The 24,068-nt window shown below is 54.6% G+C and overlaps 1 protein-coding gene across 3 annotated transcripts in view; it reads right to left on the bottom strand.

The window, feature by feature from the left end:
• The window catches only part of ARHGAP26 (Rho GTPase activating protein 26), a 108,505-nt gene that overhangs the window by 34,297 nt on the left and 50,140 nt on the right, over nucleotides 1–24,068 (bottom strand). For all 3 annotated transcript variants that reach the window (XM_033073193.2, XM_033073195.2, XM_033073196.2), the window contains exons 12-17: nucleotides 18,291–18,327; nucleotides 12,218–12,283; nucleotides 11,496–11,570; nucleotides 6,440–6,527; nucleotides 5,332–5,390; nucleotides 4,233–4,338 (exon numbers count right to left, since the gene is read on the bottom strand). In XM_033073193.2, the coding sequence (XP_032929084.1) occupies nucleotides 4,233–4,338; nucleotides 5,332–5,390; nucleotides 6,440–6,527; nucleotides 11,496–11,570; nucleotides 12,218–12,283; nucleotides 18,291–18,327 (431 nt within the window). The remainder of the gene's footprint in view (nucleotides 1–4,232; nucleotides 4,339–5,331; nucleotides 5,391–6,439; nucleotides 6,528–11,495; nucleotides 11,571–12,217; nucleotides 12,284–18,290; nucleotides 18,328–24,068) is intronic.

Here is a 24,068-nt window from a genome sequence, read left to right as displayed (position 1 = left end):
AGAGGGGGTTAAAAGTTCATTTGCAGAAGCAGAACAAAACCTTTTGCTAATTTACACATTACAGGAAGCCAAGCCTAAAAAACCCAGTGAACACCTACAGGGCTTTTTGTGGTGGTTTGTAATTCTGCAGAATCTCATATTAAAAACAAAAGCAGAGGAGTGAGAGGGAGGCAGAGCTGGCAAGGGCAGGCACAGAGTGCTGCAGGGCTGCCTCTCCTCCAGCATCACTGGCTCCTCCACCAAAACACCTGAGGGACAGGAGAGCAAAGGGGAAACCAGAGGTGCTGCTGCTGCCCACAAGGCTCTGGCACCTCCAGCTGCAGAGCACAGAGCACAGCAGCATGGAACAGCAGAATGGGCTGGGTTGGGTTGGGAGGAACCTCAAAGCCCAGCTCATTGCAGCTAGGGAAAAGGGAGCAAGGGTCAAAGAGCACAGAATGAACCTGACCCAGGACAGCCAGGCCCCAGGCTGGATTCTCCCAGCTCCCAGAGGGCAGAATGTCCCTACAGGGAGCTCCTTCCACGTCACCTCCCTGCTACCACCCTCAGCAGCACCCAGCTCCTCTGGGCCACTCAGCTCCAGGGCTTTGCCTGGATCCAGCACTGCCCTGATCCACAAGGAGCAGAACCAGGCACTGGGCATGCAGGTGGCACTGCAGGGAGGATGAGTGGCTGGCCAGGCACCCAGCTCAGCCACAGCTCCCGTTCGCTCCTGGCACCAAAGCGGGCGAGCAGCACACGGCACTGGAGCATCTCACAGGCCTCCGTGGCTAGTGGAAATTTCCAGAATGTCCTGGACAAGAATGACTTACTGGAAGCAATACATAAATCAAGCAAATGAATAGTTACCAGACAGCAGCATAAACAGCTGCCACGGGGATGAAATCAGACCTGCCGTGCCAAGAGGCGTCAGCCTCGCCGCCGGCTGCACCTTGGGGGAAAGCAGCACCACGAGGCAAGGAACAGCAAATTCCTGGGGGAGCTGCACCCCTGGCCCTGCTCAGGTGCCCTGGTGGGGTTCTGGAGCTGCTGGGCACAGAGGGACTGTGGTGAGCACCAGAGCAGCTCTGCAGGGCTCTGCAGCCCCAGCGCGGTGCTGCCCCACGCCGAGCCAAACAAACCCTGCAAAACAAACCCTGCTTGTATTTTTAGGCAGAAGACCTGGAGGAATTTTTTTCTTCTTCTCCTCTGCCAGCAGTCCCTGGTTGAGCAGCGAGCCCTCTGGAACGTGCCAGGCTCCGTGGAGGGGAGGGAGCCAGTTCTGCTGGATCCCCATCAGCAGCTGCCCTGCAGAGCCCATGGAAACCATCGCCCCGATAAACAGCAAACAATTTGTGCAGGAGATAACAATCGCTGTCATCTCGGTTAAAACACGTAAACTAGAAAACACCACCACAGCAAAACCAAAGGGAACCAGGCAGTGCTGGCCAGGCCACAGCAGGGAGTGATTAGAGATAATTAATTCTGCTAAATACACGTCCACACAGCTCGGCTGCAGCCTGCTCCGTGGGCACGACCCTGGCACAAGGAGGGGGTACATGGGTCAGGGGCTGTGTGGGGCAGTGATGCCAGCCCACAGAAGGGCCAGGACACCTGAGCTGGACAGCCTGGACTCCTGCCACGAGAACAGAGCAAAGCTCAGGTGTCAAATTATGGCCATGCGTGAAAAATAATTCCCTAAAAGCTTGAAATATAATCAGAGTGAAATCCCCCTGCTCTGCACCTCGCCAGCATTGACTCCTGGGTGAGAAAGTACATTGCAAAAGGAGAAGGAGACAGGGCTGATATTGCAGCTCCACTGACAAAAATGGCAATTTTCTGCCAGCAGCTGCACTCCAGCAGCATCCCTGGCACAGCCACCCCAGCCCACAGCACCACAGGCCCTCTGCTTCACTGTGGTTTATTTGGCATTAAAACAGCTTGGTTTGATCCCAGAACCCCAGCCTGGTGCAGGATGGAAGGATGAAAGGAGCAGGGCTGGGGACCACTCCTGCTCCAGTGAACTGCCTGGACATCTGGACATGAGGCAGCACAGAGAGGCAGAAATCAAAATATTTTTCTATCAAAATGCTCCTCACCCTCTGCCCTGTGCCTGCTCCTGAGGTTTGTCCTCTCCCTGCTCTGGGGGGGTGGGCTCCCACTGCCATGGGACCCTGCACGTGGGGAAGGGCACTGCTCAACCCCTCCAGGGCTTATCCTGTCTGATACTGGGGTTAATAATTGCCATTTCTGAACATTTCAGCTGCCTTAGCAGTTTTATTACCGTTAATAAAAACTGCAGCTTCATCAGGAGGAGCCCCACATCCCTCATCAGTGCAGCAGAGCACGTACACCCCCAAAACACAGAAGTCAGAAACCACCCATGACTAAAGAAAGGCTCTTTCTTTACTCAACCTACTCAGCCCAAATTCTGGTTTTAGTGTCAGAAATCTCCGCAGCAAGACTGTGAGAAATATTTTTTTAGCTCATCTGATAAACATGCAAATCTTGATTATTCATATGTTACTTAAAATAAAAAAAAAAACCCCAGACAGAAACAGATGAGACAAACCCCTCCAAAGCAGGGCAGGGCAGCCAGAGGCCCTTGGCTCTGTCCCTGCTGCTGGGGGTGCCCAGCTCTCAGCAGCACCCACACCCACCCAGAGCATCCCTGGGGCAGCCAGGCCAACATCTGCTGCAGATGTGAGGGCTTCTCTCCACTCCTGTCTTTAGTGCAATGGCACTGCAGCCTCAAGCAGCTTTTTTAGAGAATAATGGCAGTGAGCCCTGCTCCTGGCTGCCCCATGGGCACTCCTGACCTGGGCACTGCCCCTGGATCAGGGCACAGCCCCAAGGGATGCTGTGAGCCCACACCTGGCTGTGCTCTGCCTGCCCAGGATCCCCCAGGAATGGCACTGGGGCTGGAGAGCTCAGCAGGCTCTTGTTCCTCAGCTTCCTGCCCTTCTCTGAGATAATTTTTTTCCTATTAAATAACACCATGAGCTGTTTCTCTTCCTAAAATAGCACACACCACCACACACAGTTTGTTTTGTTTGAATTCCTTCCCCACTAAAGCAGCACAAATCCCACTGTAAACCTGACTCCACATCTCTACTCCATCACCAGGTTTTTCCTTTAGACAAAACACTGAAGCAATTACAGCTTCCCTGCACATAGAAAATCACAGAATCCCAGAACAGTTTGGGTGGGAAGGGACCCTAAAGCCCATCCAGTTCCACTCTTTGCCATGGCAGGGACACTTCCACTGCCCCAGGCTGCTCCAAGCCCATCCAGGCTGGCCTTGGGCACTGCCAGGGGTCCAGGGGCAGCCCCAGCTGCTCTGGGCAATCCCACTGGGCCTTGGCTTCAGGCTGGAGATGCAGAAGGATTGAATTTGGTTTTTTGGCCATTTGGTTTTTAACAGCCTTGCCAGGGACCCCATGGAGCAGACACAAGCCCTGGCCACAGGAAAGCATCTGGAGTTGTACTTAAGCCTATTTCAAATATAATTTGTTATTTTTTCTTTTAAACAGATAACTTGGATTCTTCCAGATCTCCTCCTGAGCCGTTTCCTGATTAAGTCATCCCCAGGTGTCCCAGCCCTGCTGCTCCTGCAGCCCTGGTGCAAGGGCAGGTCCCACCCTGCAGCCTTGAGCCTGCCACAAACACCTGATGATGCTTTCACTTCTAAAACACTAATCAAAGGTTTCCATGGGAACCTGCAGGAGCAGGAAGAAGATGGGAAATTACAGGTCAGCTCTGCCACCGAAAGAAAAAAATTATCCCGTTCTTCGCCCTCGCAAAGTTTCAAGGTAACGCAAAAATATTGATTCATCAGGGTGCACAAAGGCAGAAAATCCACCCCAGAGCAGCCATTTGTTGTGAAAAAAAATCACTTTTAGTCCTTCAGCAGCAGGTCTGCTCTGAAACCACGTGAGGAGCTTCACGTCCGCTCTGCCTCCTGGACAGCCTGGCAGCCAAACCCCGGCAGGATCCCGGAGCAGAGGGGCTGCTGCTGCTGCCAGGGGCTGGGGAAAGGGGCTGGGGCTGCCTGGGGAGCTCCTGTCCCCACCCCTCCCTCCCTGTCCCCATCCCTCCCTCCCTGACCCCCTCCCACCCCGCTCACACGCAGGGTCCCAGCTGCCAACCAGATATGACTCAACACCACACACACACAAGGAAACTTTTCCACCACTATTGACTTTCAGAGGAAATGGAAAAAGGAGAGAAAAACACATCAGTCATAAACCTACTTTGCCAAATGGTTCATGAGCAAGTGCAGCATCTGCCTGTTTTTCTCTGGGAGCCGGTGCACGAGGCTGTGGATTTCTGACACCCTGGACTCCTGATTCTCCAGCTCTGCAAGGGCAACACAAAATGATTGATCTCCACATCAGGGGGTGTCATGGCCTGACACTGCCCCTGACACATCCCAGGGAGCTGCTCCATCCCACCCCCAGGCACTGCAGATACTCCCCATCCTTCCTGTCAGCCCCATCCAGCTGTTCCAAAGGAGCTGGCTGAGAGCAGAGCTGTGTGAGCAGCGCAGGGCTGGCTGCAAGCAGAGCCATCCCAGCAATGACAGCACAGGCAATTCCCACTGCAGCGTGCCCAGGGCAGGCCAGGCTGCACAGCTGGGGCTCCACAGCCTGGGGGGGACCCTGCTGTAAGGGGGAGCTGCTGGAGGAGAGCAGCACTGCCCTGGCACGGGGCTCTCCTGACATCCACACTCTGCCAAAGGAAAACCCCCTGCTCCCAAAGCCCCTGGGCACTGAAGGAAACATGGCCCAGGTGTCTGCAGCAGCAGTGAGCTCCTCAACCATTGTGGTGCAGTTAAAAAATAAAAAATAGTGGTGCAGTTTAACAGCAGCAGTGAGCTCCTCAAACACCATGGTGCAGTTAAAAAATAAAAACAATCAGTGGTGCAGTTTAGCAGCAGCAGTGAGCGCCTCAACCATTGTGGTGCAGTTAAAAAATAAAAACAATCAGTGGTGCAGCTTAACAGCAGCAGCAGTGAGATCCTCAAACACTGTGGTGCAGTTAAAAAATAAAAACAATCAGTGGTGCAGTTTAGCAGCAGCAGCGAGATCCTCAACCACCGTGGTGCAGTTAAAAAATAAAAAACCAGTGGTGCAGTTTAACAGCAGCAGTGAGCTCCTCAAACACTGTGGTGCAGTTAAAAAATAAAAAAACTGTGGTGCAGTTTAACAGCAGCCCCTGCTCACAGCCACAGGAGCTGCCACCAGCCCCACGCTCTTGTCTGAGCTTCCTCCTCCTCCTCCTCCTGTCACCTCCCAGGTCAGCTCCAGCCCTGCTCTGCTGGCCAGGTCCCAGGAACATCAACAAACTCACTTGCTGCTTTGATGAAGCTCCTTTGAAACTGGTACATCATGAGGGGCCCTGGGAGCATTCTGGAAGATAAAAAGGAAACAGGCACCAAACACATCTGAGGAACACAATCCACACCAAGAAATCTCTGCCCCTGCAATAAACTCAGCTCCATTTCAAAAGGGCAGAACTAAGCATCACCAACTCTAATTAATTCCCCCCATCAGAAGGAGGAAGATCTTTGATTTATTCACCACTAAACTCATCTTTAATTTTAGCATTCCTCCAGTAACACAGCTTCAGTGCATTACTGAGCCCACGATTTCCCAGCAAGTTTGAAAATAAATTTAAAAGATAAACAAGCCTAGTTGTAAAACTTTCCCAATCCCCATCCCCAGTGTCCCCTCCCCCTGCTGCCTTCACAGGGACACACTGGTGCTGCCCACATTCCTCTCTGCTTTGCCAACACTTCAGACTCTGGAGCAAAGGTTGCCAGTCATGCAAAATTCTGTGATTTTCTAGGCTGAGCTCCACCAGGCTAATTACACTTATCAGCCTAATTGGATTTAGGCTCTCCCTTGTGCTCCCTCCCTCTCTCAAACACAGCCCAGCACTCAGCAGCCACTGAGAACAGGAGCTGTGGTCACAACAGGTAGAAGCACGTTGTGGAAAACGAGCTGCTGCTGGCTGCCAACACCCAGTGCTGTTGGGAAGATCCCCAGGATGATACTGCCTGACACACAGAAATCACAACTACAGCAGAGCTCAGGCTCTGGAACAGCTCCACAGCCCCTGCCCTCACCCTGCACTGCCCTCCCCTTCTGCCACAGGCTCAGGAGCTGGAAATCCACTGGGAAAAGTCAGGGGAAAGCTTCAATCAAGGCAGGGGATGCAAGAATGAGCTTTTAAAATCGAGTTTGTGTAACATGTGCAACTGTCAGAGCTGAGTGCATTCCCCAGATCTGACTCAAACATACTGGAAAGTCAGGGAAAAGCCAGAATAAATTCCCCAAGAGCAGTTTCTGCTCTGTTTCTATAAAAGTGCTGCTGTTAAGGGTCTGCAATAGCAGGCAGTAAAATCCCAGGCCAGCACCAAGCCCCTCCTGAAGGCAGGTGAGGCTTCTCTCCTTACCTCAGGTATGTTTTCAGTGCACTAGTGATGGTCTTGATCTCCCACTCTGCACAAATCTCTGTGTCTGTCTCTGTGGCTGTCTTGGGATCTATGGAAAAGACAAAAAACAGTGACTGAGAGACAATTCCAGCTGTGCCAGCTGTGTGGGGACACCATCACACCCCAGTTTATTTGCTATTCCCAGCTCAGGCCATGTCTGCAGGGGTGTGGGGCTCATCAGCCAGGACAGGCCAAACTCATGGGGAGAAGGCAAAGGGAATCCATCCCCAGCAGGGGCTGGACAGTGTGGCTTGGAGCATGCCAGGACACCAGGGACAGTGCTCAGGGACACCAGGGACAGTGCTCAGGGACAGCAGGGACAGTGCTCAGGGACAGTCAGGCACACACAGAGGGACACAGGGACAATGGCATCAGCATCCTGCAGCCACCTCCAACCAGCTCCTGGCTGGCAATTACAGCCACAGCCACCTGCACAGGAACATCACCTGGACAGGAACCTCACCTGGACAGGAACCTCACCTGGACAGAAACCTCACCTGGACAGGAGCCTCACCTGGACAGAAACCTCACCTGGACAGGAACCTCACCTGGACAGGAGCCTCACCTGGACAGGAGCCTCACCTGGACAGGAGCCTCACCTGCACAGGAACCTCACCTGGACAGGAGCCTCACCTGGACAGGAATCTCACCTGCACAGGAACCTCACCTGGACAGGAACCTGCACAGGAACGTGCACAGGAACCTCACCTGGACAGGAACCTGGACAGGAACTTCACCTGGACAGGAACCTCACCTGCACAGGAACCTGGACAGGAACTTCACCTGGACAGGAACCTCACCTGCACAGGAGCCTGGACAGAAACCTCACCTGGACAGGAACCTGCACAGGAACCATATCTGGACAGGAACCTGCACAGGAACCTCACCTGCACAGGAACCTGGACAGAAACCTCACCTGCACAGGAACCTCACCTGGACAGGAACCTCACCTGGACAGGAACCTGCACAGGAGCCTCACCTGGACAGGAACCTGCACAGGAACCTCACCTGGACAGGAACCTCACCTGGACAGAAACCTCACCTGGACAGAAACCTGGACAGGAGCCTGGACAGAAACCTCAACTGAACAGAAACCTCACCTGGACAGAAACCTCAACTGAGCAGAAACCTCACCTGGACAGAAACCTCACCTGGACAGAAACCTCACCTGGACAGAAACCTCACCTGCATGGCCACCTGCACAGGAACCTCACCTGGACAGGCACCACCAGGCCAGTGGGAGTGGGCTCAGGCACCAAACAGAGCCAGCTCAGAACCAGCAGCACCAAGCCAAGGCCAGCAGAACCAAGCCAAGGCCACCAAGACCAAGCCAAGGCCACCAGAACCAAGCCAAGGCCACCAGCAGCACCAAGCCAAGGCCACCAAGGCCAAGCCAAGGCCACCAGCACCAAGCCAAGGCCATGGAAAGCCGGGCATGGCAGTGCCCCCCGTGCTGACCCCTCCTGCCTGGATGCTGCTCACCAATGCTCTTTGCCAACCCCACCCCAACTCAGCCAGGATCCTGCTCCCTCCAGGGCAGCCCCAGGGGGTCCCTGGCTGTCCCAAATGTCCCTGGGCAGCAGGGCAGGTGCCAGGGCTGCCACTGTCCCCAAGAACCAGGGGGACACAGTTGCTAACATCTGCTCCCACAGCTCAGCTCTGAGGGGTTTTTTGCCTTTTAGCAGACACAAATAATGCACTTTTGAATTTTAAAGCCCCATGTAAGCATTGGGCAATTTTTAACCTGCTTTAAAGAATGCCATGAATAGAGTTCAGCTTTCCCTCAGGGCAAAGGGTTTATTTTAATTAAAAAAACCATCAAGAGGTGCTTGGAAAAGTAAATACATAAGAAATGCATATTCACACAAAGATCATGTGTGTCTCAGCAATCACACAAATGACCTCCATCCTCCTGACTCAATGCCCAGGAAACTTCCTACAGCACTGCCTTTACAAGCAGAGAATTTTAACAGAGTCAACATAAGTTTGGCATAGTAAAAAAAAAAATAAAATAAAATAAATATCCAACAAAACCCCTCAGAAGTTCCATCTTTAAAAAGAACTTTTTAACCGAGGAAGAACAAACAACCCCAGAGCTTTGTCTTTGCAAAGGCTCCCCCAGCAGTTTCCAGGCAGGATCCTGGAGCACGAGGTGAAATTCCACAGTGGGTCCCATGAAAAGGCTCAGAGCACTTAATCAGCTCCCCTTGACCTTCAGATTTATGAGTCTGCAAGAAGTGACTGCCGTGGGCTGCAGCTGCAGCATCAGTGTCCCCAGGCAGCCCTGCCTCCCACAGGGACACCTGCACAGCTGGGGCCAGGCTGGAACAGGGGCTGCAAAACCCCCCCAGCCCCTGGCCAGAATCAGCCCTGGAGCTGCTCCTGCTGCCAGTCCTGAGCTGACATCCCTGACAGATGTGTCCTGGGAAGCTGGGGAAGCAGCATCACCCCTGAGGTGATCCTGGGCAGAGCTCAGAGCAGCCTCAGTGGTGGCACAGCCCAGCAGAGGGGCTGCCAGGAGCCCCCTCCCACCCTCGTGGGCAAGGAGAGGAGCAGATCAGCTGCTGTGCCTGCCCTGGACAGAGCTCTGTGCCTCACCTTGTGCAGAACTCACTCCTGCTGTGCCTCCCCTGGGCAGAGCTCTGTGCCTCACCTGGGCACAGCTCACACCTGCTGTGTGCTCACCTGGGCACAGCTCTGTGCCTCACCTGGGCAGAGCTCTGTGCCTCCCCTGGGCAGAGCTGACACCTGCTGTGCCTCACCTGGGCAGAGCTCTGTGCCTCACCTGGGCACAGCTCACACCTCCTGTGTCTCACCTGGGCAGAGCTCTGTGCCTCACCTTGTGCAGAACTCACTCCTCCTGTGCCTCACCTGGGCAGAGCTCACTCCTGCTGGGTGTCACCTTGTGCAGAACTCACTCCTGCTGTGCCCCACAGCACCACAATAACCCCTCCCCTGATGGAAGCTGGGTCATTTTTTGGATTTTGTCCTCATTTTGATGGCACATGAGATGATCTGCCCCCCCAGTGCAGACCCCAGGACTGCCCTGACCCCTCTGCTGCCCACAGGGAGCTGTGCCCTGCAGCCACCCCCTGCAGGACACTCGTGCCAAAGCCCTTCCCAGCAGTGTCACCGACACCAGCTCAGAAACTCGATCTTTTTGCCATTAAACTGTATGTGAGGCAGCAACACTGCCCACATTCATTTCTAAATATAAGGGAAACCTGACAGTGGAGGCACAATTTGGCTCCCCCACTCAGGAGGAGCCCTGAGGGCAGTGAGAACAGATGGGGTTTGACAGGGGACACGTTTCTGTGTCACACTGACTCCACACAGCCCAAACACCGGGGCTGATGAAGATTTAATCCCCCACACTTTGGAGGAATTATGGAGCCATGGGTTTGCAAAGCATCCCAACCATCAGCACCACGGGGGATTCCCAAAAGGGGTCCCAGCTCCAGCCCTGACCCTCCTCCAGCAGAGCTGCCAGCACCAACAGCCCACGGGGACACAGCAGGACAAAGCAAAAGCCATTTATCACCTCCTGATGAGGCACAGGGGACAGCTGAGTGCCTGCAGAGGCTCAGGAGATAATGGAGGCTGGATGCTGTCCAGAAGTGGATCCCTCCCAGCTCTGCAGAGCTCTTCACCCATGGGTTTGGCCATCTGTCACAGCCCCAGGACTGCCAGGGGACCTTTGTGACAGCAGGACGGGCTCCATGGCCCTGCCACCCACGGGATGTGGCCCTGAGCATCCCCAGAGGAGCTGCTGTGAGCTGCCAGGACCTGCCCAGGCCCAGCCCAGCCTGCTCTGCTCAGCAGTGCCCACCCTGTGTGCCAGGGAACAGCTCTGGCTCCCCATCCACAGCCCTGGCACCTCCACATGTCCCCAAAGCTCTCCAGGGACAGCAGCAGCCACCAGCTCTTGTGACTGCACTGAACTTTCCAAAGGCCAAAGAGGTTCCCTGCAGCCCAGTTTGGAGCTGTGCCCTCTGCCCCAGCCCTGGATTATCTGTGTTCCTCAGGGCAGCACTGACAGCTGTAACAGCACCCTGGCTTTGCTCACTGAGCACCACAACGGTGGGAAAAGGAGGAGTTGGAAAAGGAGAAGGAAAAGATGTTGAAACACAACAGAGGAAAATCTCTGCAAGAAGAAATAAGCAGGGAAAGGAGCACTGGAGCTCTGTGAGGGCAAGGAGAAGGAAGTCAGGTAGCAAAGGAAAGATTGTGAGTGAAGGGAAAGAAGAAGAAGACCAGAAATGTCACACATTTCCCCCAAGGATAGCAAACACATTGAATAGGGCACTAACAAATTAGGGAGCATTTGTTTCCCTACTCCTGCAGCTATTTCATCCGTGGTTCTGCCAAGTCTGAGCAGCCCCAGCAGGACTGGCCAAGGGCAGCTGCCCTGCTCCAGCCCAGCTCTGCTCTCTCCTGCACTGCTGTGTCTCAGGCAAGTCTGGACAGACTGGTCCAGGCTGCAGCTGTGGGGTCAGGGCTGAAATGGTTCTGTGCACACAGCCAGAGCAAACCTCTGCTGTGCCAAGACCCAGCAGCTTGTCTCTATGGAGCATCCAGAAGTGCAGGATGCAATGCCTCAGCCACAAGGGAAACACAAGCTGGAAAACTCTGGGCAAGGCTGAGATAAACAGGCACAGGAAAGTCTGGGGGGAAAGCAAGAACAGCCACAGGCAGCATGCAACATCCAGGAGAAAACCATTTCAAAGGGTGCTGGGAACAAGGGGGCAGCAGGAGATGAAAAGCCAAAGCTTTCAGCCATTTCTTTGAAGATTTTGGTTTGCATTTGGAAAGGCTGCCAGAACTCAGAGCGTGTGTGAGCAGGACAGCAGTGAGTGCAGCAGGACCTGGGGAGCCAGCCCTGCCTTCACACCTGCCCAGCACCTGGTCCTGAGGGCACAGTGACCACCAGGGACCCTGGCCACAGCCTCTGCTCCTGCCTGGCAACCCCTCAAAGCAGCACAGTCTGCCTGCCTCTACCAAAACCCCAGGTACTCACCCATCAATATACTCAGCAGCTTCTGAACCCTGGAGTTCACCCCCACGATCCTGTAGAGCCCCTGCTCATTGATCCCTGGGGAAACAAGGAACTTGTTAGCAGAAGGTCACAAAAGCTGCTAAGATTCCTTTCAATTCTTTGGCATCACAAATAGGTTCTCACCAATCAAACACAAAGCTATAGAAGATGGTAAAATTTGGGGTTGATATCAAGGTTTTCACATATCCTATTCCATGAGGAGTGTCCCCCCAGTTAGCTCAGGAATAAGGATCTAAGGACACTTTTCCTCCTTCCCACGGCCATGGCAGCCCCATGCAGGGTCTGCCCTTAACCAGGACAATTTGGGGGAATTTTACTGAGTCAAGTCCTTCAGGCTGAGGTCTGAGCCTTTTGCATCCCATCCCCAGGGCTGGGACAGTCCCACCTGTACACAGGGAGATCCACAAGGGGTTTGGGGAGGGAATCCCACACGAGAGGATGTGCTTGGCAGCATTCCTGCAGGAAGGACGCTGAAGTGAACACCCCCTTCACCCTGTCCCCCCCTCTGCACACCCAGGGTGATGTTTCCTAACCCTGTGAGTCCCTGCTGGCCCAGCCGTGGGGCAAACGCTTCCCAGCATCAGCCTGAGCATGCTGGTGTGGGCCCCAGGGTTCATGAATCATTCTGGAAAGGGCAGGAGAGAACTGCTCCACTGCCAAGAGCTGCCCCAGAGCCGCCCTACCTCTCGTCTCCACAGCGTGGATGCACTTCTTGATGATGCTGAAGCCGATGCTGTCCAGCTGGGCAGCTGCAGGGGAAGGGCAGAGAGCAGGGGTGAACAGCTGAATCCCTGCCATCCCAGCAGGGCACCACTGCCCACACAGCAGCAGATAAATGAGGGCAGATAAACACAAGTGCAGCAGTTGGTACCAGCTGTGACCCAGGCACACACAGACTCTGAGCATCATTCCTGTGAGCCAGGCCCTGCCCTGGGCTCTGCCAGGCAGCCTCCAGGGCAGATGGACAAAAACTCATCCAGGATCAAGGTGAGATAACCCAAATTTGTCTGGAAAGCTGACAACAGGTTGCTTGGAAAGAAATGAAATCAAACATTTTGACACAATAAATCCTTGGAAATGGCAAGTGAGGTGCCTTGCCTCTGCCCCAGAGTGAGAGCTAAAACATGAGAGCTAATGGGATGGACAACTCAATTCACTTGTGCCAATGCAGGTTTTCACCTCTAAGTTCAAGGAATCACTAAAATGGGACCCAAAGACCTGCTGGAAGGATTCACCCCACAGAGCTTTCCAGCACTGCCCACAGCCAGATATTTGTTATGGAAAATCAGTTCCTCCCAGAGACAGGTTTGGAAAACCTGCACAGGAGAAGGGTGGGCAAAGCCACAGCAGGCTCCAGACCTGTGGATGCCAGGGTGGGAGAGACACAGCTCAGAGTGTGCAGGAAGGGCAGGAAGGGCTGGAAGGGCTGGAAGGGCAGGAAAGGATGTGCCCAGAGCTGGCAGGGCAGCTCTCCCTCCCTGCCATTCCCTGCTCCCATTCCCCATCCATTCCCTGCTCACATTCCCCATCCATTCCCTGCTCACATTCCCCATCCATCCCCTGCCATTCCCTGCTCACATTCCCCATCCATTCCCTGCTCACATTCCCCATCCATTCCCTGCCATTCCCTGCTCACATTCCCCATCCATTCCCTGCTCACATCCCTGCTCACATTCCCCATCCATCCCCATCCATTCCCTGTTCACATTCCCATCCATTCCCTGCCATTCCCTGCTCACATTCCCCATCCATTCCCTGCTCACATTCCCTGCCATTCCCTGCCCACATTCCCCATCCATTCCCTGCCCACATTCCCCATCCATTCCCTGCTCACATCCCCATCCATTCCCTGCTCACATTCCCATCCATTCCCTGCCCCCATTCCCCATCCATCCCCATCCATTCCCTGCTCCCATTCCCCATCCATTCCCTGCCATTCCCTGCCCACATTCCCCATCCCTTCCCCACGGCTGCTCCAGGGGCAGTGCCAGCTCACACCCACCCAGAGCAGCCCTCCCCAGTCCCCTGTGCTGGGGCTTTGTCTGGTGAGTGGCACAAGGAGCAGATCATGCAAAGGCAAACAGCCCCATTGTGTTTGTCTGGGCAGGCAGGCTCAAGAGCTGAGCCAACACAAGCACACGAGCTGCAGGGTGCCCACAGGACTGAGCATCATCCAGAAGCTGCAGGGCCCTGTGCTGGGCACCCTCAGGGCTCCCAGTGTGGATGCAGCACAAATCCAAAGTGCCACCCATCAGCAGGGCACAGCTGAGGAACACAGGGGGACCTGAGGAGCTCCAAACCCTGCTTGGAACACCTCTAGCTCAAACCCTGCTTGGAACATCCCTAGCTCAAAACCCTGCTGGGAACATCCCTAGCTCAAAACCCTGCTTGGAACACCTCTAGCTCAAACCCTGCTGGGAACATCCCTAGCTCAAACCCTGCTTGGAACATCTCTACTCAAAACCCTGCTTGGAGCATCCCTAGCTCAAACTCTGCTTGGAACATCCCAAACTCAAAATCCTGCTTGGAACACCTCTAGCTCAAAACCCTGCTTGGAACATCCCTAGCTCAAACCCTGCTTGGAACATCTCCTGCTCCAGCAGACCCAGCTCAGCCTTGGCTTGGCAGTGCTGTGCCCCTGCCCTGGGGTGTCCCTGTGTGGTGCTGACAGTTTTGGATCACTTCAGGCTCTGTGCCACCCACTGCAGGTGCCAGCCCACCCCACAGAACAGCAGTTTTCCTTTAGCCCTTGCATGTTTGGGCCAGCTTGGACAGCTTGGAGCAGCCTGGGAGGGTGGGAGATGTCCCTGCCCACAGCACAGGGTGGGTCTGGATCATCTTTCAGGTCCTTTCCAGCCCAACCCATTCCCTTATTCCATAATTCCACACCCCTGCAGGGCCCAGCACCCCAGGGCTGGGATCCCAACCCCTGCAGCAACAGCAGCAGGAGGAAACCCAGCAGTGCCTCTGCATGGAAGTGAGCTGGCATAATCCCCCTAAGCAGATGAATGAGCTCTTCCACTCACTGGCAAGCTCTGGATCAGGAAAGGTCGGGGATTTATTTGTGGTAGTTACATCCAGAAATAATATCTGATTAAATATCCAAAGTGCCTTTATCCACCCTTAAATTTAACTTTTAATGAGCATTGTAAAAGCTTGATTTCCCCTCTCTCAGAGCATCTGCTCTTTATCTCAGTCATTTACCAAATGATTGGGTTCAGCAGTGGCCCAGATCAAAGGCAGCTCTGCCTCTCCTGCTGCCCAGATCACACATCCATGGAATCATCTGGGATTGAAAAGCCACCAAGTGTGACCAAGGCCACCCCTAACTCTGTCCCCAAGAGCCACATCCACACGGGGAGGGGGATCCCCTGCCCTGGGCAGGCTGGACAGCCCTTTCAGAGCAGAAATTTCCCCTAAATTCCAACCTGACCTGTCCCTGCCTCCCTTGAGGCTCCCTCAGGGCAGGGAGGGGCTCAGCTCCAGGCTCCAGCAGCCCAGGCAGATGCAGTGCCCAGGCTGGACTCCACCCCACCAACAGGAGAGCCTCACATCAGCACAGCTGCCCCACACCATGCACAGCAGCTGCTGCCACCCCCTCACTCCTCTGACCTTCAAGCACCACTCATTCCAAGCCCTACTGCATTGGTCTCATCCCATTCTATTTTTGCCTGGCAGATTATTTCTATTTAATCCATTAATTCCTCTCCTTTACGCTGATGTGACACATCAGAGCATCAGGGAGGGGCAGGAGGGCTGAATCAGCTCTGCCAGCCTGCCTGGCTCCAGCTGTGAGCCAGGGCACTGCAAGGGCACAGCAGCTCCTCTGCCTCCCCTGTGCCATGGAACCATCTCTGCACTGAGTCCTTGCACAGGGATTGTGGAAATGAAGCAGAGAACAGAGGAATGAGCTTTCAAGTCTTACAGAAATGAGTTTTCAGGGCTCTAACACCAGTGAGCTGCCAGGATTGGGAAAGGAAGGCTGAGGGTCAGATTAGGTTAGGGAAATGGGAGAAGTTTTTTATAATGAGGGTGGGCAGGGCTGGCACAGCTGTGGCTGCCCCTGGATCCCTGGAAGTGCCCAAGGCCAGGCTGGACAGAGCTTGGAGCAAACTGGGACAGTGGGAATGTCCCTGCCATGGCAGGGAGGGGAAGAGAGGAGCTTTAAAGTCCTTCCAACCCCAAATATTCTGTGATTCCATGACTGTGATTGCTGGGAAGGGCACCCAGACAAGGGCACAGCAGACAGGGCAGCCAGAGGACTCAAGGTCTGTGAAGAGCTTGTGAAAATAAATATTTTGATGAGGTCCTGAACTAATGGGGAACCAAGTGGATGTGGAAGAGGAGAAGGAAATGGTGGGGAGGAAGGGAGAGGAGGAATTTTGTGCTGTTCATGCAATAAGCACAAATGGCCTGGAGGATTTGTTTCCACAGAGCAGGGCAAGTCCTTCTGCTCAGCAATCCAGAGCATCTGAACTGCCCTGGTGGTTCAGTGACACCACCCACCCCTCTGCTCCAAGCAGATCAGGATAAATCACCCACAGCCCTCAGCCATCTGGCCACACTGCAGGACACAAAACCCAGCAGCTCTGCACAATTCAGTGTCCTGGAAGTGCCACCAGAGCCCTGAGAGCTCCCCAAGTGCAGGCAGGAACAGCAGAGGTGCAGAGACCCCGGGTCAGGAATTGCATCCGGAGCCACTCCAGCACCTCTCTCATTTCCAGCCCGTATAGGAAGCTCCTGTATCAAGGGCTGTGGCAGGCAGCCAGCTGCTGAATCAACTGCAGAGTGGCTGGGGAGGCAGCAGAGCTCCAGAGCAGGGATTTAATGAGGCTGAAGCAGTCAGAGCTCTGCCCAGCCCCAAGCTGGGTTTGGAATCACCTTCACCAGGGCTCCCAAGCTGCCCCCAGAGCAGGAAGGACACACAAGGAGGATCATTCTCATTTTTAAGAGACCAGAATGGTCTGTGGAGCCAAACCAGAGCCAGGGCTGTGTGCAGGGACCATGGAGCAGTGACAGCTCATGGCCAAGCAGCAGAGCTGAGCTGGGCTCTGCACCTCACAAAACCCTCCTGCCCCTAAAAAGGGCCAAGAGGAGCTGCTCTGGCAGAGCTGCCAGCCCAGGGGCACTGCCATGAGCACTGGGCTGGGCTGGCATCACCTGGATCCTGCAGGAAAAGATGGATGTGCAGGGAGGATCAGAGGGAAGGAGAAACCACAGAGGGGAGAGACTGCTTTGTGCAAGGGCTGAAACGGGTGTGAGGAACATTAGCTGCAAATTACACCAATTATTGAGAGAAAAATGCTCGGGCTCCAGATGGAAATGTGTGTCTGAGGCAGCAGCAAAATGAAGCAAGCACTGAGCACCAGCCCAGGCCTGGCCTGGTGGCTTGGAGGGAAGGAGGGAAGGGATTGGGGCTGGAGCATTGCAATTATGGCAAATCGAACCTACTGGGAAATGGCTCAATTAAGGGTTTTAAAACACAGGACATAAGAGGCAGGACCAGGTGCAACTGCTCCTCGAGGAAGAAAAACAAGTGCTTTCCTGACCCAAGGCTTTGATTGCCTGAACTGCAGCAAAAAGAGCTTTTTTGTTTGTGAGGGCTCTTGTTGACAATCCTGCCGAGGCAGGACCTCCTTCCTGCTCCAATTGCCCTTTGGAAAGACACACTGACCTGCACATTCTGGCTCTGAGAGAGGAGCTGCCAGCTCCCAGGTGTCCCCTGAGCCCTCTGCTGGGCTTGAGGAGCAGGTCCCAGGGCCAGCAGAGCCCTGGCTGGGGCAGGGACACGGGGAGGGGACACCCTGAGGGGCACAGGGCACTGCTCCCCAGGGCACAGGGAACTGCTCCCCAGGGCACAGGGAACTGCTCCCCAGGGCACAGGGCACAGGGCACTGCTCCCCATGGCACAGGGCACTGCTCCCCATGGCACAGGGCACAGGGCACTGCTCCCCATGGCACAGGGCACTGCTGCACAGGGCACAGGGCACTGCTCCCCATGGCACAGGGCACTGCTCCCCAGGGCACAGGGAACTGCTCCCCAGGGCACAGGGCACAGGGCACTGCTCCCCATGGCACAGGGCACTGGGAACTGCTCCCCATGGCACAGGGCACTGCTCCCCATGGCCCCATGGCACAGGGCACTGCTCCCCATGGCCCCAGGGCACAGGGCACTGCTCCCCATGGCACAGGGCACAGGGCACTGCTCCCCATGGCCCCAGGGCACAGGGCACTGCTCCCCATGGCACAGGGAACTGGGAACTGCTCCCCATGGCACAGGGCACAGGGCACTGCTCCCCAGGGCACAGGGCACAGGGCACTGCTCCCCATGGCACAGGGCACTGCTCCCTATGGCCCCAGGGCACTGCTCCCCATGGCACAGGGAACTGGGAACTGCTCCCCATGGCACAGGGCACTGCTCCCCATGGCCCCAGGGCACAGGGCACTGCTCCCCATGGCCCCAGGGCACAGGGCACTGCTCCCCAGGGCACAGGGCACAGGGCACTGCTCCCCATGGCACAGGGCACTGCTCCCCATGGCCCCAGGGCACAGGGCACTGCTCCCCATGGCACAGGGAACTGCTCCCCATGGCACAGCAGCAGCTCTCTGCCCCTGCTCCCTGCTGGGTGCCATGCTCAGCTGTCCCTGGGGTCCCCACCTGAGTCCTGTCCCCCCCCCAGCACAGCCCAGTGCCACCAGCATCTCCTGCTGACCCCTCCCACAGCCCAGCCACCTCTCAGGCTCAGCAATACTCACTGCCTTCGCTCTGGCTGTCCTTGTTGGAGTTGTACACCTGGAAAACACAAGAAGAAAGCTTTGTGAAGACCCTGGCAGCAGTGGCACAGCTGGTGTCCCCAGCAGCCAAGCCCAAACACCACCAGGACCTTCTGCACACAAACGTTGGACTGGCCCAGCTCTGGGTTCTGTTAAAACACCCACTAGGACAGCTCTTCAAATGAAAGAATGCAAATGGATGGACCAGGTGAAAACAGAAATGAGAGGTTTCTAAACAAAATGAAGGTGGGGGTGGATTAATGACCTCTAAAATCCAAACTGTTCCTTGATTCTGTGACTCCCCTCCTGAAAGGCACACACAAACCCAGAGCAGAGCAGGCAAGTCCCCTGTGGGATGGCAGGCAAGTCCCCTGTGGGATGGCAGGCAAGTCCCCTGTGGGATGGCAGGCAAGTCCCCTGTGGGATGGCAGGCAGCTCTGGCAGGTGCAGCCTGGCAGGGAGCAGGTACCACCCTGCCCAGCTGCAGCCTGAGCCAACGACTCAGCCAGGAGCAGGAGAGGAAAAGAAATGGCCTTAAAATAGAGAAGTGCAGCAGCATGAGGCTCAGCTCACAGCAGGGCTCCATCCTCCACCCCAAACCTCTCCAGCCTTCAAATACCAATGCTGCTCCTCCCACCCCAATCACCACCACAGCCAGGCCACTGGAGATTAAAGTGACAATTCAGTGGGTACAATAAAGAGGGAAAACACTGGCAGAAGGTTTTCATCCCCATGTGAGGGCACTTTAAAAGCCCAGGATAATACCACAGCAGCTCTAAGAAGATAAACCCTCACACAGGTTGTATTCCTCCAGCTCAACAGAGTAAAATGGTTTAAAATAATCCTGCAGTGCTCAGAGTCCCTCCAGGAACACACACACACATCCCAGAGCTCCAGCAGATCCTGGATGTGGCCAGGAGGGCTCAGAGTGCCCAAGAGCAGGACAGGAGGATGGGGAAGCTGCTGGAGCAGGGCTGGGAGCCCCTTGCCAAGGGAGCAGGGAGCATCACATGCTGCCTCCAGAAATAGCCAGGGCAAGGCAGGCTTCCAAAGGCCATGTTGATAGCAACACTCAGAGCAACAGCAGGCAGGGCTGTGCTGCCAGGATCCCACCCTGACACCCACAGGGAGCCTGGGCTGCTCTGCATCCCCCCAGCAGCTCCAGCTCAGGGTGGGTGAAGGTGCCTGGGGTGTCCCAGAGGATCAGAGCTCTCTGTGCTGCCCACCCAACACCCCAGCACCCCCAGCAGCCCCAGCAGCCCTGCCAGGCTGTGTCACAGGGCATGGCAGGGCAGGGCACAGACAGATCCCATCCCTGGAGTCACCCACACACAGCCCATGCCTGCCCAGCTGGGCACAGAGCACTCCAGGACACCTGGGGCAGCTCCAGGGGAGCACAAACCTGAGCCCAGCTCAGAACTGGGCTTTGGGCAGGGACTGATCCCCCCGAGGAGCATCTGCCCCCTGCCAGGACACCTGGCTGTAACTCCAGAGCAAGAGAGATGGCTGTGATGATTGTTTGCAGAGATGGCTGTGATGATTGCTTGCAGGAGATCCATCAGCCACATCTGGCAAGCAGGGGATGATTCAGCAGCAAAAGCAGCTGCAGTCAGCAAGTGAGCTCCTCTAGGAGCAGTGTTCATGTCAAGAAAATAAAATGAGTGGAAAGAGGGAAGGAAAACACCCCCAGGCTCCCCTGGCAGCAGGGCTGCCCTGCAGCCCCACACAGAGCCAGCCTTCCCTGAGGGGCTCTCCCTCCAAACCCAGAGCCTTGGCAGGGCTCACCCAGGGACTGGGGCTCAGCCACACAAAGGCTTGCACACACAAACCTTCCTTGGGATCACACACAGACCTCGTGCCCTGGCTCACCCCCACACACAGGGGACACCAAAAACAGCCCTGGAGCAGCTGGGACAGTGAGAGGGGTCCCCACACACAGGGGACACCAAACCCAGCAAAGGAACAGCCCTGGAGCAGCTGGGACAGTGGGAGGGGTCCCTGCCCATGGCAGGGGCTGGGATGAGAGGAGATGTAAAATCCTTCCAATCCAAACCATTGCAGCTCCTGCAGCAGCTCCAGAGAGATCCCCTGCACATCTGGAGATCCTGTGCACATTTGGAGATCCCCTGCCTGCACATGTGGGGATCCTGTGCACATCTGGAGATCCCCTGCACATCTGGAGATCCCCTGCACATCTGGAGATCCCCTGCCTGCACATTTGGAGATCCTGTGCCTGCACATTTGGAGATCCTTTGCTTGCACATCTGGAGATCCCCTGCACATCTGGAGATCCTGTGCCTGCATATTTGGAGATCTTCACATCTGGAGAGCCCTTGCACATCTGGAGATGCCCTGCACATTTGGAGATCCTCTGCCTGCAGATCTGGAGATCCCCTGCACATCTGGAGACCCTGTGCCTGTACATCTGGAGATCCTGTGCCTGCACATCTGGAGATCCCCTGCACATCTGGAGATCCTGTGCCTGCACATCTGGAGAGCCTGTGCCTGCACATCTGGAGAGCCTGTGCCTGCACATTTGGAGATCCCCTGCACATTTGGAGATCCCCTGCACATCTGGAGATCCCCTGCACATCTGGAGACCCTGTGCCTGCACATTTGCTCTCTCACTTTGGATCAGCAGAGGCTGTGAATCACCAGAGACTCCTCTTAAAACAAGGGGAGAGGGCAGGCAAGGAAGCACCAAATGCTTTTGCCATTAACTGCAAAGTGTGCACAAGGAGAGGGAAGTTCCACCCAGAGGTCACACACAGACACTGCCACCCTTCATCCATCCCAGCAAGGACAAACCTTTTATCCACAGTGTTAATCCACTAACACAACCCTACACCAGCAGGGTTTTTAATCCACTAACACAACCCTACACCAGCAGGGCTTTAACCAAGCCCCAAGTCTTCCTTTTCCAATAAATACTTTTCCTATACTGCCTCAAACCTTTCAGAGGGAGATGTTTCTGGATAAGAGAAAGTTTCCAAGTTTGAGGAAAGGGCTGCAGTAGAAAAGAGGCTCCTGCAGAGCCGCAGGGTCACCCCTGCCCTGCTGGCAAAGCCCTTTGGGCTCCTGCCATGGCCAAGGTCCCTGCCCAGCCTGGCCCTGGGGATGTTGATATTCCACTCCTCCCAAAGCAGCTCTGCTAACAGGCAGGCCTTAAAGCAGCAGGATGCATTTGGAGATGGAGCCTCACACACATCACTCAGTTCAAGAACCAGCCCCATGGGAAAGGGTGCAGAATTTTAAAGAGGTTTTTGCTATTCCCCACACCACACACACAGCACCGAGCTAAGGACTGGGAGCACCTTGGAAAAGCTTTTCTGAACCCTCTCCCAAGTGCTGGATTTGGTTTCCTCACCCTCACCCTCTCTCCCAGGTATCTGCACCACTGCCAGGGCCAGACACAGCTCTGGGAGGGACAGCATGGTGACACTCACAGGTGACAGCAGCCAGCACAGGGCAGGAGCTCTGCAGACATCACCCAGACAATCAAACACCATGAAATGAGTGGCTTCTTGTGCCCACACGCTGTTTTTCCTGTTGTTAACACACTCTGGAGAAAACAGCCCTAAACCCAGAGAGTTTCAGGTGAAATAAAAAGCTTCTTTCACTTTGCAGTATTAGTCACTGCCAAAGGGTGGGAAATCAGCAGAGCTGGGAGCTGTGGCCCATGGACACGTGTGGGAACAGGCTGGATTACCAAACTCCCAGATTTGGGACTGGTGACTAACATAGAGACAAATCCCTGCCCTGCAGCACTGCCAGCCTTTAACATCTCCCTCTCACTCATTATTCCCATTTGATTGTATTTCCAGAGCCAAAATACCCTCACCAGGCAGTTTCAGAAGTGATGTGAACAGAAAAAAAAACCATTAAGATGATACAAAACTTACAGACACTGATGTCTTGTATTCAGTTTCTAAACTCCCACTGTAGATGGGCAAATATCCTGAACAAAACCAGACTATAATTTATTTTAGCAGAAACTACTGCTGCTTCATTCCTGCAGGATAATTGCTGTCTGGAAGCTTCAGGGAGGCCTTTACAAGCTATTATTGAAAAATTCCAAGATGCATCTGTAAGTAATCCAGAAACCTAAATTTTATGAGAGCAGTTACAACTCATGACTACTTTGACACTTGCACTATGCTCAATTATGAACTTGATATTTAAGATAATTCATCAAAGAGCCAGTGATTTCCTTTGGTGAGACATTTCACCAAATACACGCTGTGTTTTGCAGAGGAAATGGTTTTATAGGGATGATTAAGAGCTCTGAGATGTCTGAGGGTGTGGTGGAGGCAGCTCCCTGCCCCCCTGAGCCCAGGGATGAGCCCAGGGATGAGCCCAGGGATGGGCTGGGGTCACTCACAGCCCCCAGCACTGCCCAGTGTGTGCTCCTGGATCCATGTCCCAACTTCTCATGGACCAGTGCAGGTGCTGCACCTGCTCCTGCCCCCCAAATTCATCCTGCCATCACCACACACCCCAGCACTGGAGCTGTGCATCATGCAAACTGCAGCTGGGGGTTTTCCTAACCAGAAATCCTTTGAAAGACACCATCTGGAGCCTAAAATACTCCTACAGACTCCAACAGGCACCATCTGGAACCTAAAACAGCTCTACAACCACTGATGGCCATCACTGAGAGCCTGAAACATCCTACAGCCACTGACAGCCCCATCCAGAGCCTGAAATAATCCTACAGCCACTGACAGCCACCATCCAGAGCCTAAAATACTCCTACAGCCACCAACAGGCACCATCTGGAACCTAAAACAGCTCTACAAGCACTGATGGCCATCACTGAGAGCCTGAAACATCCTACAGCCACTGAGAGCCCCATGCAGAGCCTGAAATAATCCTACAGACACAATCCAGAGCCTGAAACAATCCTACAGCCACTGAGAGCCCCATCCAGAGCCTGAAATAATCCTACAGTCACTGACAGCCACCATCCAGAGCCTGAAACAATCCTACAGCCACCATCCAGAGCCTGAAACAGTCCTACAGCCACTGACAGCCACCATGCAGAGTCTGAAACAATCCTACAGCCACTGACAGCCAGCATCCAGAGCCTGAAACAATCCTACAGCCACCAACAGCCACCATCTGGAACCTAAAACAGCTCTACAAGCACTGATGGTCATCACTGAGAGCCTAAAACAGTCCCACAGCCACTGACAGCCCCATGCAGAGCCTGAAATAATCCTACAGCCATCATCCAGAGCCTAAAACAATCCTACAGACACCATCCAGAGCCTAAAATAATCCTACAGCCACTGACAGCCAACATCCAGAGCCTGAAACAATCCTATAGCCACAATCCAGAGCCTGAAACAATCCTACAGCCACCATCCAGAGCCTAAAATAATCCTACAGCCACCATCCAGAGCCTAAAATAATCCTACAGCCACAATCCAGAGCCTGAAACAATCCTACAGTCACTGACAGCCCCATGCAGAGCCTGAAATAATCCTACAGCCACTGACAGCCCCATGCAGAGCCTGAAATAATCCTACAGCCACTGACAGCCAGCATCCAGAGCCTGAAATAATCCTACAGCCATCATCCAGAGCCTGAAACATCCCTCAGACACCATCCAGAGCCTGAAACAATTCTACAGCCACTGTTCATCATCTGCTGCACCTTCTGCTGGTGCACAGATCAATCAGGAAGAATTCACCCCATCAGTTTTGCAGGCTGACCCCACACAAACTGCACACCTGACGTGCAAGGAGCACGTGAGTG

Source organism: Catharus ustulatus, chromosome 15 (assembly GCF_009819885.2).
Source record: "Catharus ustulatus isolate bCatUst1 chromosome 15, bCatUst1.pri.v2, whole genome shotgun sequence".
Taxonomy (NCBI): Eukaryota; Metazoa; Chordata; class Aves; order Passeriformes; family Turdidae; genus Catharus; species Catharus ustulatus.
This window is presented reverse-complemented; position numbering and strand designations above follow the sequence as displayed.